This window comes from Formica exsecta, unplaced genomic scaffold, assembly GCF_003651465.1.
Source record: "Formica exsecta isolate Colony F162 unplaced genomic scaffold, ASM365146v1 scaffold245, whole genome shotgun sequence".
Lineage (NCBI taxonomy): Eukaryota > Metazoa > Arthropoda > Insecta > Hymenoptera > Formicidae > Formica > Formica exsecta.
The window spans coordinates 419,316-435,312 of record NW_021849727.1 but is presented as its reverse complement, the minus strand read 5'-3'; the positions used below and the strand labels follow the sequence as shown (position 1 = coordinate 435,312).

The 15,997-nt window shown below is 33.0% G+C and overlaps 1 protein-coding gene across 3 annotated transcripts; it reads right to left on the bottom strand.

Annotated features, from left to right (window-relative positions):
* Nucleotides 1-800: 800 nt before the first annotated feature.
* On the bottom strand, nt 801-15,246 carry LOC115236117 (aquaporin AQPcic-like). Of its 3 annotated transcripts, none has more exons than XM_029808346.1 (5): nt 15,023-15,246; nt 7,156-7,343; nt 5,928-6,071; nt 3,965-4,426; nt 801-2,329 (listed from the first exon to the last, which is right to left on the bottom strand). In XM_029808346.1, exons 1-5 carry the CDS (start codon nt 15,045-15,047, stop codon nt 2,321-2,323), a joined length of 828 nt encoding a protein of 275 aa, XP_029664206.1. In that variant the 5' UTR covers nt 15,048-15,246; the 3' UTR covers nt 801-2,320. The 3 variants fall into 3 exon arrangements, with proteins under 3 accessions (XP_029664206.1, XP_029664207.1, XP_029664205.1); XM_029808347.1 differs by lacking the exon at nt 15,023-15,246 and adding an exon at nt 7,682-8,100 and having other exon boundaries at nt 801-2,326; XM_029808345.1 differs by lacking the exon at nt 15,023-15,246 and adding an exon at nt 7,682-7,889.
* Between the last annotated feature and the right edge of the window lie 751 nt (nt 15,247-15,997).

The following is a 15,997-nucleotide window of genomic DNA, read 5'->3' as shown; positions in this document are numbered from 1 at the left end:
ATATGATTTGTTAGGCGACTATAATTTAAACGTAACATTACAAATATTGTGCACGGACAAATAGTCCTGCAATCGATGGCCGATTAACGACGTAGCGATTAAAACATACGAAAAGAGACATGACGCTGTTTTAGTCTCTGTCATATATTTTTTTATCGTTTCGGACAAATTGATGAAGTGTTTGTATCCTGACGCGATCGGAACCGGCAGCGTAGATATTCGCGAACGAGTTACAAAATTTTGACGGCGCATCAGACAGCCTGCGGCAAAGGGGAAAATCAAAAAGTTACACTTTTTACGTACGTCATATTTTTTTCGATGACACTCGCTCAATCCTTCTCAATCAAAGTTATTTTTATTTACGCGTTTTCATTTATCGCGCTACGAGCATAAAACTCAATTAAAATGCGCATGCGAGGATTATTAGTATTTTTTTCAACTTCGTTGTAACAGCAAGATATAGAGATAGCTATATAGAGCAGCTTATATTAACAATATATTTCATTTTGCTTGAAATAAAACTAAAAAGATAATTAAAATAATAAAATAGAGAAAATATGTTACAAACATTAAAAGCACCCTCCGTAAAAGCAAAATTTTATTACAATGTTCATCACGGAAATGTTTTTTTTCATATACACACATGTATATCTATATATATAATATTATTTATAATTATCAAACAAATTAAATAATTAAAACATTAGAGCTCATCTAAAAATTTAAAATCTTTTTTTAATTGAATAGCGATTAGGTTTTATATTTAAGGAGTAGAAACTTAAGAAATAAAATGCAACATATCAATTCTTTGATAATATTCTTCTGGATCGTTTCCCTTTATATAATTCAAACAGATAATTCGTTCTGCAGGAAGTATGATATAACAGGATAGTGCGTGTACAAATAGACAAATATTTAATGTGAGAGATTATGCCATTTTATATATATTTTTTACAGGTATATTTGTGCGTCTGTTGATAAAATTTATAAATAGTGAAACGTTACTTGTTTGGAAATGCTCGAAAGCTGCCTTTTTCGAAAAAGAGCTTTTTTCCAGCGGACGAAACATTTCTCCCGCCATAGCGATAGCTTGGAGCAAGTATATATGCGTGACTATAGAAATAACGATAGTGTATACATTCATGTAACAAAAATTGGTACGTAAAGAGTCATCGGTCGCGGCTTTTTCGTCGCTCTGGAATCGACATTTCCGCTTCCGGCGATGAATCCGGACGACTAACAAACGCGAGTACGAAACAGTGCGCTTTGCCTAAACGAACGGATAACGTAAAAGTGAAGTTTGTCAAGCGATATCGCGTAAGAGTATTATAACATATAATCGGATTGCGATAACTATAATATATTTACCATGCAAAAGGCGCACGAATCAAAGAGAATGAAAATATGGCACTATAGATTAATTTCGTGAAATTCGATTTATTATCAAACTGAAAACAAAAGAGTTAACATAAAAGTGTTGTTTTTTTTTGTAATTAGATGTACATTTTTGAATGTTTATTCGCCACATTCATATTCTCATCGAGTCGTAAATTTGTACTTGTCTCTAACGTACGTATAGCAGATGAAGAAAGAAAATAATATATATATATATATATATATACATACAATAAACTTGTACAGATAATCGAGGTATTTTATAGCGAATATACACTATATTACAGAAAGAAAGTGGCACACAACGGGTTTATTCGAAATTAATTTCACATTCCATATCAATTGAGATTTGATCGTAAGATTATGAGTCCACTCTCGACGATCATATCGTCGAGATGCTTTCACACATCGCGCGCGAGAGTTTTGCCAGGATAGACCAAAAATATCTGATTAAACGCGGGCAAGCATACTTATTGTTAGTTAGATATTAAGACTTGGATAAAAGAACGCGGAAGCCTCATTTATCTGATTTCAATTTAAACTGGATTATTGAAAAAAAAAACAATGATGATAACAAAACGATCGCGATTTAATAAAATCAAATAATTTTATCAAATTAACACTGAGAAACAGCGTGACTTGCGGTTGTACGAGGATACGCACGTGATGATGGCTACGTCATTTTATGTTGACGATGATCTCGGAGATTTCGAGTACATCTTCTGATTGACGATGAGTTTCGAAGCTCCTTTCATAATTCTGACTATTTGAAGCTGACTCGTCATTGAAAATTGTCTGTGCGTTTCAAAGTATCTATCTTCTCAAGAGATGTTTGAAGGTTTTCTTCGTGTTGAAAAAATATCGATCGAGTTTTAGCTTCTTTTTACCGCCTGTCACATTGGTTGTGCCTGTCTCGCCATTGAAATTAGGGCTGCTGAAAGAGGAATGTGGTAATATCAATTAATTTCAGCGCGCATTTTGAATCGCGGTCGCGACTGGATCGAAAATCACGAATCGCGGAAATATATTTTGCGCCCGAAAATGCCGCGGGAAAATGAGGATGTTTGAGGATCGCTAATAATCACAGAATTGTCTGAATAACGGCTATTCCACCGTGCACTGTACTGCGGTTAATAAATAGCGGTCTCACAATTAATATTGGCCGAGCATAATGTACCGTTATATTTTAATTGAAATGAATGGAGATTATTTCTTGCTGCTCGAAAGAGCTTGAAATTAGAATAATATTTTCAATTGCAACGTAGATAAAATTAATTTTCTCTCAGATAGTTTTTGCATAATAATCAAAAGAATATTTCAACGTGCGTTGTTTAACGAAGAATATGGCAATTCTTTAAATACTGCGAAGAGATAAAAAACGCAAAGATACGCGCAAACTTTTAAGAATTGTTTTAATATTCTCGCACCGTACTCTCGTCGTAGATAATACTTATAGAGCGGATTTTTACACGCTCCAAACCAGGTCGCTTTTGTTGAGAGAGCTTTCAGGTGATTGTAATCGGATGCGAGTAAAATCGCAATCCTGCGATGACAGTGAAATAAAGAGAGATACGTACAGAATAAAATACAATATCGTCGGGACGGACGACTCTATTTCTTATCCACTTTAAAGCTCGCGACAATCGGGGTAAACCGACAACGTTAAATCCAGCTCTCCCCAGTAACGTTCCGTAAAACAGTTTTACTGAACTTCCTTGCCCACCTAGCGATTTATCGTCGACCTTTACGGCTGGCCCTTACAAGATAATCCGCGTCATGCGAAGAACCCTGATGCATAGTGGGTATGGCGTTTACATGATAAAGTCACGTGAGCCTCGTCCCTCCCGTATTTTAAAGGGTCGTTAAAAGTCGCACGAAGATGGCCGTTAATTTCGCCGAAACGTCGTTAACGAGAATTATTGCTAAAACGGGACGCAGTTTCTCTTATGCGAGAGATTCGCACGCATTTCGTAACTTTTATCCTTATAATGTTTTATCCTTATAATATATATTAAAAAACAAGGTTTGTGCCAAGTCGGTTGATTTTTCCTTATACAAATTACTATTTCTATTGTCGCAAACAAATTACATTCGACTATAATATTGTATTTTACTAATTGTTGACAGGCGGTTCCGATATTTCATAATAAAATACATTTTTTAATTGCAACAAAGCTGGTAACTGTGTAAAAATATGCACAAACAATCTTTCACGCAATAAAAATCACGACAACTGTAATAATAATAATAAATGCAATTTAACGAATTAATTACTTCTTTGTAATATTTATGGTATTAATACTTTGTCGTGGAATATATTTTAACAATATTTAATGAAATGTTCTATTTGAATTTTATTTAAATTAATTTACAAAGAAAGCACTTTTTGATCTTAGAAAAATTAATTGGATGTAACATTTTAAATAATAGTACAGTTATTTAAAATACATGCTTTTATATTTACACAGTTTATCGCGCGATTTAATTATCTTACGATGAAAGACGAAATCGAATCGATGAGTAACATGTCTTAGGTTTTCCTTCTTATTTAATCGTTCAACCATCTTACCTCGGTTTTGTGGGCATCCACGCTGTTGAGCGCAACCGCTTCGGCGGTGGGCTCTTCGTCCTCGGTAATGTTCTCGGAAACACTAAAGATAGTTCTGTATGCGAATGAGGCAATTAGGGCTCCGCCCATCGGGCCGAACCAGTAGACCCAGTGATGCGACCATTCATTGTTCCACAATGCGGGCGCGAATGACCTCACTGGGTTCATGCTACAACCGGTGTAGGGCCCAAATGCGGTCGCCAATACGGCCACCGTAAGGCCGAACTTTAATGCCACCGAGTCCGTGTTCCTCTCGTTTCTCGGGTCTACCACGGAACAGAATACCAGCACCAGAACGGCGGTGGCGAGTCCCTCGAGGATCAGACCCTGGATCGCGGACAGATCGGCGTGCAGATCAGTCACACAAAACAGGTGCGACTGTTCGGCAGTACCGGATGTCAAGTAATCCTTCGGTGTCACCACCTGCAAGGAACATTGAGCGTTAGTTGAGACAATAGTTGTAAACGCTTCTTTCTGAAACGTGATTAAAATTATTGCGTCCCGACATTTTTTTTTTTTTTTTTTTTTTTTTTTTTTTTTTAGTTCATTGTAAAATAAAATTAAGGATTTTATTGCGGATAAAGTAAAGCAGAATTTTATAACGGAGCAAAATGTGCATTAATAACAGAATTAAAAACGCGCGTATAATTGAAATAAAACTGAATATTGTTTATAAGAATATTTATTTGTAATACGGGCTTATAAAATTATATAAATCGCTGATTATATGCGATCGAATAACTGTCACAACAAAAAAAAAAAAAAAAACGTCCGCAAAAGCACGGTTTAAAAATATGAAATATGTACGAAGTATTATTTATACAATATTCTTTTGCTTTATACTGTTATATTAAAACAGTTTTGCTCTTGTGTCTTACCAGGATTATTAGTTCTTTTTGTGCGACGTAGTATTTCCATAATGAATATTGAGCTTTGTTCTATGTTTTCCGCGATCAATGAACTCTGAAGTATACATTTTTTCATTTATAGGAAAAAGGGATAATTATTACTATTTATTTTGTTTGCTTCTTATCGAGGTTACCACGCCGATATGTCGCTACGAAAGACGCAGAGATACCGCAACAGTAAGGCTTTTTTCTGATTACGAGAACATGAAATATTAATCGAGTAACACGTGTACTGAATTACTGATTAAACAAAGGTTGTGATCCCCGCGTTTTGCTGCGCGTTGATATAAACCAGCCGGAAAAATTTCTTGAATTATTTCTATCTCTCTCTCTATCTCTCTCTCTCTCTCTCTCTCTCTCACTCTATTACTCCATAAATATCGTCAATGTATTTGTCTTGCTTAATAATCGTTTTTCGTTCATTAAGATATCATTGAAACGTTAATTAATTCTTTAATAAAATCCACATTTCGTACGTATCGTTCCAGCGGTGTATAACTCAAAGTACGACGACGAATAAATCGAAGGTCATCACGTGTGTGTCTCAACAAAACTAGAAAGTATCTTTGTATCATTTCTATATTTAAAACTTGGCGATGTTTCGATCGTCCAGTTTTATTCGTAAATGAAAATCGAACCACTTAACGTAAGAAACATAGAAAGTTTTATAATATTTTTTAAATTTTAATTTATCTATTTAGGAAAAATGATATTTGTTTTATACATGTATTATAAGTTTTATAAAGATTTATATTTTTTTTTAATATTGCTGATTTTTTTAAATATAAAATTTTCCTGTTGTTTTAAACAAAAAATAATTATAAAAATAACGAGATAATTATACATACATGTATACATCTTTTACGAAATAATAATTTTATTCAATCTTGCATAATTTTTTTACGACGATTATTAGACAGATCGATACTTTTATTTTTCTTTATTTTCATCCAATTAATTGCGATATTATTTAGTGGAAAAATATAAAGAAGGATATATAATTTTCTTATACCTACCTTTAGCATGCCGTATCCCAGAATGGCACCTATTACCTGGGACACAAGGTATACTAAGGCCTCGGGAATAGTTTTTTTCCCCAAAACGACAGCTCCCACTGTGATTGCTGGATTAACATGAGCCTGACTAATGTGGCCGAAACACTGTGAAAACGGAAAATCAAAGAAAGAATGTTTAATCATCGATAACATGCTGACTTAATGTTGCTTTATTAAGAAACGCGTCGCACAACAAATTCCGAATTACCGTAACGCGGATACAAATTACGAAGCGAGGTGAATAAAAGCTAATGAAATATATGCGCTATATGCATTAGAAAAATTCGAGTATTCGCTAACGAATCGCGGAACGATATCGCCACGTTTTGCCGTAACCCTGTTTACGAATACGAGCGAAAAACAGCGTATAAAAGAGTATAAAAGAGATAAAACGCGCTTGTATAATATTGCAAAATACGTGGGATATATATAATAAATAAATCCGCGATAGTCTTAATCAGAAACACGTATAACAAGTTTAATATCGATGAGTTTAATTTTTCATGCTATGGGAAAATATACTGTACGCCAATTATCCTTTTTTTCATTATTATGAATTAGTTATAAAAATAAATCTATCTGTTTATATATATATCTCTTCCCGTCTCTGCATACGGTCGCGTCGAAATTATAATAATTTGAACCGATTCGAGCTTTAGTGTTGTTTAATCACCGGAAATTACACGCGCAGAAATATCGCGTAAAACGTGTTGGATGGACAGGTTTATCATATATAATTAATGTTGTTTATTTCGAATATCTTTAAACTTTAAGCTTTTTACTTTCAACCCGGAGGGGTTTCAATGGTATAATATGATGAAAGACGTGCCATTTTATTTCATTATAACATGAATTATGATGACGTATTAAATGCGCAATTTTATACTATATATATATATATACATGGAGAAATTGAATATAATATAACAGACAACTATAATAATGTATTATAATAGATAACTATAATAACGTGAGTAAATGGAATATAATCGCACGATTATACTACAAATTTATAACTGCGTTAAGGTAATTCTTGAAAAAATATTAAAAGAGAGTCGCGCGTGTGCAAGGTATGCTCGGTATTACATAAAGACGTAAAGTCATATTTTTAAATGCACGTAAAGATAAGATAATAATAAATTGAGCGATCAGTCATGTGCTAACCGAAAACTTCCGATTACCTACTGACCTGGATCACAACCATAACCGCTAAGCCGAAGGTTAGCGTTATCTGTAGATGAGGAGGCACGACACCTAGACTACCTACACAGCCCATACATCCCACAAGCACCAAGATAGATGTACCAATCAGTTCCGCCAGTCCGGCGAGAAGAGTGCTCTTCATAGTACCCTCTCCTTCCATCCATCTTTTTAATCCTGGAAAGCATTTCTTCGATAAAGAAGCAATATTATGTATAATTTTTTCAACCACAAAATTGAGTTATTTAAATTTTACGCGAGAAATTAAGTATTTATTAATTGTTGCACACGTAATGTCAATTCTCACTTCTCATTGTCTAACACTATTCGCAAAATTTCACTTTAAGAAATACCGGAACGTTGCTTCTCGAAATGTGCCATTATTTATGGACCACGTTTCAGGACGAAGTTTTCGAGTTTTCCTGCTAGTCAGCTGTCTTTACTAGCGATTTTATGACACGATCGCTCGATAATGTCAAAGGACACGCGATTTTCGACGCGGTTACGTTACTTGCCTCTCGTCCTACGGCGATTCCGCCACATTTTGCCACACTACGTCGAACAAACGTGCACAGTCCGCGGCTACCATCGACAGAATAACTTTCACGAAAGGCAGATACAGCATTGCCATTCGGACAAGATCGACGCACGCCATAATACACGCGACATCGATGTACGATGCATGTGTCGCTGTTAATAATAAATCGACTGTCAATCGAAAAAACAGAGCTATTCAACTTGCTCTCACGCAAATATTAACTTTGCGCCGGGCGGAAGTGATAGATCATTAAATCTGCTGATTACGCAGCGGGTTACGTAGTCTTTCACATAAATTAGCTTTAAATATTACTGTGTGCTTCTTAGAAAAAAACTTATTGTGATTTTAAAGTAATTGAGGATTTTAAGAATTGTGTTTCTTTTGAATCAGGAAAATATTAGAATTATATTTTATATTACATATATGTTGTATTTTTTGCAATTTTAGAAAAATTACAACATAATTAATGAGATCTATATTAGATAATGAGATCTATTTTAAATATAAAATACAATTTAAAATAGATTTCGTAAATTATGAATCTATGCTACTATTCTTTCTCCATTAAAACTTTTCAATCGATATTCTATTCAATCTATTTCATTCTAATCTCGAAGCACACGCGTGGAAAATCGCTTTTCTAATAGTGGAGAATCTTCGCCAGATGATAGCCCATAAAAACCATTAATAAGGATGTGGAAGATGTTTTCTCTCTTTACCTTTTCTTTGCAGTTAGAGCAACTGGCTCTTTTATCGCACGGTATACACGCGACGCGAAAAACTCGTGGATGCATTTGCATGCTGTATGGCATATAATTTGATTAACCTATAATCAACTTCGTCAAGGTGATATGTTGTAATTAAAATTTGCATGTACTGATTGCCATATACGTAACATAGCTGCGTTAATATTGACCCTTTCTTAATCAATTTGATTAAAAAAATGTAAATTATAATTTCGACTACCGAGCAATTACATTGAGTAAATTGCCAAATATTGATACAAACACAAATTCTAAAACGTTAAATTAAATTAAAATATGGAACAAAACAAATAATGAATATTTTCGAATTATATGTCCTGTGACCTATATTTTTGTTAGAAAACAAACTTTTTGGCAAGACTGTCTCTCGTGTAAAGTGAAAGTAATACAGTAACCGATGTGTAATGTAAAGTGATGTCTACGTTTTGCGATTAATAGAAATTATTTCATAAACGGAAAATTTATTAATTGGATTGATACATTTAAACTGTCAGTGAGAGTGATGAACGACGAAAAATCATAAAAATTCATGTTTATATCAATTAGATTATTGGACTTATCGCAGAATTTTCTTGGCTACATTGATACGACATCAGATGATTATAGTATAAAAATAATATCGCGAAAAATTCCTACTACAAACTAGATATGGCTTTCGTGCGAACACATATTTCTATTTCAACTTTATTAAAAACATGGACTGAAAACATATTATATCGAGAACGGGATATTTTAAAATTGCAACATAAAAAAGAGTATTTATCTCGGCTGAAACTGAATCTTTTATGGTACATCCTTGTAAAGAGCATTCTGTAAATATTGTAGGGATAAATTATATCAACAATGAACGATCCCCTGTGTAAAACATTAAAAAATGTATCGATTTTCACTATACAAAAGAAAATATAGCGACTTGTTTGTTCATGCGATCTTTTCGATTCTCCGGCTAAACAATAAAAAAAGCAAATAACGTTTTTCGTCAAAAGTCTTTATATTCTTTGATCGATAAACTTGACAACATCAATTATCTTATTTAATCGACTATATCGTATGTATTAAAGAAATAGCTTATGTAATTATTTCATTATATATGTGATCAAATCTCCAAGACAATATTGAACGATACATTTTATATTGATCTTATATCAAAAATCGTTATTTGTTATTTGTTAATCGTTAGTTGTCTACATTTTTCGCGATTACATTTTGCCCAACATCGGTCACAGGTCAGCGATAAAATATTTGAGTTCATCGTGAATATTGTGAAAAACAGGAAAGATTTTAGCAGTCGACAACTCCACTTTCAGAACCTGTCGATAATACTTATCCGGTGATAGCGAATGAATATCGCGCGTGATAAGAGCAGACAAATATATATTTTTAGAGAAAAAGCGGCAGAAAGCTTATATAATATTTCAAATTGTTACATCTTTGTATTGCGATAGAAAGATTATCTCTTCTCACAATAAGATGTATATGCGGTGCATCCAATTATCGCATAATTTCGTTGAATTAAATGCATACAATTCGCTTATACTTGCTCAATAATCTTCGACTATTATATATTTCCACGAAATTCTTGGTATCGATTATTCGATTTTATACAATGCTCTAACAATAAACGGAAACGTCATTATATTTTTTTATCCTATTATATCTAATCTATTACCATCAGATTCGCGAATCCTAACGCAAAGAGAACATTGTAAGAACTAATTATAGTAATTATTGCTATTACAAAGTAAATTCTCACAGAAAAGCTTATACTTGTTAATTCGTTACATCAAACCAATTTTATTCATGATTTCGTTTGCTCGATAATTAAGAGATGAGTAATCATTAATTTGCGTAAACGACCGACATGGTAGAATCATATTTATGGTTCTAAAAAATATCGCAATCTGCAATTAGATACATCCGATGCAGAACACGTAATCGCGGCTCAAGTGAATCATTAAAATTGTGCGATAATTTTAACCCGCCGCGTATATACGTCGATGAATCAAATCCCGCCTACCGCGAGTCGATCATTAACATTGACAGTGTGAAACTTGTCTAAGGAAGATGGATGGGACGCGCAAGAAGAAGCTGCAATTTCTTCTACGACACATTTGTTGCGCGCGCCACTAATCGTCGCTCGATCGTTTGCCCGCACTAACGAAGCTTTAATCTACGATCTGCATACAATCGGTTAATTTTGGCAGGAGCACCGCCAGGAGATTACGCGGCAATTAGCCGGCATAATCTGCCAATTAGACCGATAAACGCGTGCGAGCGTAACTTAAATGTTAGCCGACGCAAATTGACTAATGATCCTTGCACTCGTACTGACAATAAGTCTGCGCAATTTCTTCCTCTGCCTTGAGACTGCGAGGATCGATTTTTATTCATTCATTGAATAAAAATCGCTTTGTAACAATTCTTCTTCCCTGACTTTGTACGCAGAAAAGTCGCGTCTTTTACCTCGTCTTCAAAAGTACGACAGTTTAAAATATTATATTACTCTGAGAGAGATGCAAGAATAGTTATTGAAATTTCACTTGACACTTTCATGAGTGAAAAATTAAATATTTTGATACGTACATGTGATATTTATATCAAGAATAGACACATATGGTTTTAGTAAATTCGATCTGTACGCGAATATATGATACATTTTAAACTGACATCTTGTAGATTTATAATTCTCCTTTTATTTTGTATGTAAATTGTATCGTAATTAAACGCAATGTATTATTATCATTCTTTTTATCGCGGACGATAATAAAATATTTGCGCACTTATACACGTACTTTGAGAATTGACGTCATTGCTTTATACAACAACAACGATCAAGTTATAAACGTTTGTTAGTTATTCGCAATTAGCTATGAATTTGAATCGTATGACGATGCGTATTTATGAGATTTATATTAATAGATAGCAGGAATGCAAAAGTCATCTTTTAACCTTTAGCGATAAGCGAGTTTTTTCGTTTCCGTTAGAGGAAGTAAAGATCTACTTTATGAAGAAAAAAAAGTTGTTTAATTAGCATACGCTGATATTATGCAATTATCACATCAAACTACTGCTAACGTACAGGTTGAAACAAAAGTTTGTGGAATTATATTACAAAAAAAGACACATTTTTATATCTTAATTCGTTTCGCAAATATCTGCGACATATCGCTCAATTTACTTGACACAGTTTTGTTTTAATGGCTTAATTTTCAGTTTTGACTGTAATAACAGATAAATATATAACCAAGATGAGTAATTTTCCAAGTTTCTTGGTTATCAACTTGCAAAATTTATATCCACACAATTCTCGTTTCGCATCGATATCATTAATTGCACGACGTGTCGCATTTCAGAAGATATATATGTCGTAAAAAAAGTTTTCTCTTGCCGAGCATATAATTTATGCGTCCTCGTTAATTATCGATTAGCGTTTACTTAGCAGAATTGAGATAACCGCGGAGCAATTCTATAAACTTGTATGTATCGCGATATCGAGACTGGGTTTGTTTTCACACGCTAGGACGATAAAGGCCAGTACTACGAGTTAACCGATAGCCATGGGTCGAAAGTCTAATCGCATATGCCATAACCGTTGAACAAACATACTCTTGCTAAATGATCTTCCGCCATTGAAATACGTTGGATAAATACGGAGTAAAATGGGAGTCTCTGTAAATAGCGATACCTGATATCGATGAAATTTTCATCTGTATATTGATTTGGATCAAAGAAAATGAAGTTCATAAAAAATTTTATTCACGTCAGAGAATTATCTATTGCACGATATGGCTTAATAATACGATTTTGATTTTATCTGCCAAATTTTTATTACCAGCATCATAAGTGCTGGTAATATCTTTTAACGTAATCTTTTATAGATATATTAAAGAGACGTGAAAAAATTATTATTATATTATATATATAATGATAACACAAGTTTTTATTGCAGTAATAAAAATATCTAAAGTATATTCTTAATAAATGTATATATATCATGCTTGTATTAATACATGGATATATTAGCTTTTTATTTCAATATAAGATTTGTGTTAATTAACTACATTTTTCGTTTATGTAAGATAATCAATAATGTCTCGCGTTGCAATTTTCTTACGTATCATTAATTTAATATTTATTCATTAAACACGATAGCGCAAATAAAATTTTATCATTAAAACCAAATGCAAAATAGAGATCATGTCTCGTTCAATATTGACAAGTGGTTGTCAGTGAATTCAAATTGTGAGAGAATGTTATCATCGGAACTAAAATATTTTTATCTTGGATGGGCAGATAAACGTGCTATTCCGTTTCATCATGAATGTGCAACCTAATAAGGTGCACGAGTGGGCGAGTGTGCAAAATTGTATCTTGAGATACAATAGCCAGGAAAATCCGGGGCGTAAGCAATCTGTTACTCCTATCGACAAAACAATCTCTCGCTGCTCGTCGATAAAAATACTTTAGTCGGAACGAATGAAGAAGAAATCCTTGAAACTACATCGCGATCTTTCTCGTGGCGAAATATTCGTAGAATCGAATACATATTAACGAATGATGAGACGGGCAACTATACGCAAATAGATATATATATATATATATATATATATTCGTATCGAAATTTCAGAAATTGCTGCCATCTTTTTCGTGAAGGATTTTTATGAATTTTTTTATCGCAATAAATGAAATTAATCCTCGGATCGCCGGACATTGAGAAAAATGACACAGTTTTTTAATATATTATGATTTCATCAATTAATGATTGAAATATGATAGCAGTTTAAATATATGCGTGCTATTTGAATTAAAATTTTATGCATGTATGCACACAAGACCTTAAAGACTAATCAACATTTGTCACGTAACCAGTCAGTATAATTGCATGAAAAAGAGAATTATCGTGCAATTGGCCCTCTTGTCTCTGCTGTAATATACGATTATATTATATTATCATGAATCGTGTTACAACAAACTGTATCTAATGCTGCGTGCGTGCGAGATGTTATGTGGATATAAACTATTGTTAATCTCATGAAATTGTATGTTTATAGTAATATTTAATTTGTGTGTAATTATTTTAGTCGTTATATTGAAAAGTTTTTTGAAATACTAAACGTGGAAAAATACAAAATAAAAAGACTATTTGAAAATACACACTAAAATATTTTTATATTTATAAATATAAAATTTATAATGCAAAAAGAAAGAGAGAGAATAAACAACTGCATGGATACATAATTTTGACTAATAATTAAAAAAAAATGTCTGTACTCTTTATATAATGAAGTAATGAGAAAAAAAGTTTATTGTTGCTGACTATGTTAAAAAATGCACTTTGATCATCGTATGACTCTCTTCTTTCGCATTGAAATTAACGAAATTAAAGATAGCAGTGCCATCACATTACATGAGATGAATCGCAAAGAGTTCCACGGTAATTTGACATTATCTTTTTAATAATATAATACATATTATTTTTGTTTGCTTAATTTAGTTTGTCCGGTGCGTTTACTTATTATAAATTTTTCAATACTGTTAAATACAAGAAAAATACAGTTCTTAAATTAATTTAGTACCTTTTATGACATATTGACATAGTATTAAAATAAATATTATTAAATCGAAGGTTGAAGGTAAAGACTATTTCAGTATTTGGACTAGGGTCGATGGCCCCATGTTATGGAATCGCTTACTCAAGAGCAGCGACATATTATTACAACTTCTATTGACAATCACGAAATGTAAAGCAAATTATTATGTCACAAAGCAGCAAGTTTTATTTGCACGCAATCTAATCTTGAATTCATTTCGAAACTACTAGTCGGATAAATCGCAACAATGTATATAAATAGCTTCATTTACAGTTTTTGTTTTATCATTCTCTTATAACTCACTAAATTATTAATACGTTATATTTACTGGCTTATTGTTGAAATTTAAATTTCTCTAACATTAAATACGATTGTCTATTTTTCTTATCTCATATTAAAAATATATGATATTAAGAGACTAATTACTAGAGATATTTAACGCTAAATATGAAAAATGAATATTGTCAGTAATATTGAGATTAATTTAGAAGCGAATACCATTTCGAGATCTTCTGTATTGCTAGACCTTTTGTGTTTCGAGACCTCTTATAAGTTATTCAGACCTTGAAAGTCTTCGGTATACATTGCGTCATATTTTCTTTCCATTAAATAATGAACATTCTCGAAAGTGCAATTTTAATATTTTGTAAATTTAAGATTTATTCTTATCTAATAAAAAAATAATAAATTTTTAGTGCTTTTATAAGTAATAATGCTTGGTAGAAATATATTAATATGAACAAGATCTAAATAAAAATCTACATTGAGTAGATATTAATACGATATTTTCTAAATATCTCATTTTTAAGATTTCTAACTCTCTCAAATTGTGAAAATATACCGGCTCCATAGTTATCGAAATTTTTTTATTACATTAATAATTAATTATACTTATTCCAACCATCGTCGCAAAGCAATACTTTTTGAACGAAAAGAGAGACGATTTTAATGATAGTTTCTTACCTGCGCGAAAATCGTTCGCCGGCATGACGAAGCGTCTCTCGAATACAGTGTCACAACACCACAAACACAAATGTCTCGGACGGACAGGTATCAACACGGCGGAGAGAAAGAAAGGGAGAGGGACACCCGCACACTCCGTCAGCCGGTCTCTTTGTGAGCCGCGAATATGATCGTAACTTTGTTCTATCGCGCGAAGAAGACACGTGGTTTCTGCTCGCGTGATGTAACAACGCGACTGTACGCCCTACTTCGTCGCTTGCTATTCGCTCGTATATTAAAATCAGGCGGGGATGTTAATTTCAGAATAGGGAGCTCCCGCAGGGAATACCAACGTTATTGTATATCGCGTGTATTTGTCAGCAGTAGCTGACAGTGGTTGTCGAAGCTTTTATTATCAGTCTGTACGCCGACGTATACTTTTAAGTACATTCTCTATATACATTAGATCGAGATTAAGAAATCTTCTGCGTCGCGAACAATGCTAGGAAGTAGTTTTCTGTGCAATTAAGTTTTCAGTCTTTATCGTTGCTTATGTAACAATAACGAAAAAACTCGAGAATCCGTGGGACCGTCTGAGAAACTGAGAAACAATTGACTAAGTATGGCCTTAGTAATATCATTCGTAACATACTGTAGCTTACTCAATTCGTTTCATTATACTCTTATTCTTATCTTTATCTATTTTAATTACTTTTTCATCTCCTTTTCTTCTAGTTTTTCTGCCGAATTTGTAAATTTTTTAAAATTGAAATTACATGTGCCTTGCAATATCTATTTCAGAACATTGATTGCAGAAACTTGAAGAATAAGATTCCTAATTTTGGAATCGAATATTTATGGCATCATATATTTCGCAACAATGCGCGCTTTGCTCTTTCATATATGATCACCGCTATTTTTATATCTTTCTAGCACGCCTCCAAACCGTCTGTATTTTCAGGATTCAATTATATACGAGACTGCCTTTTTTTATTT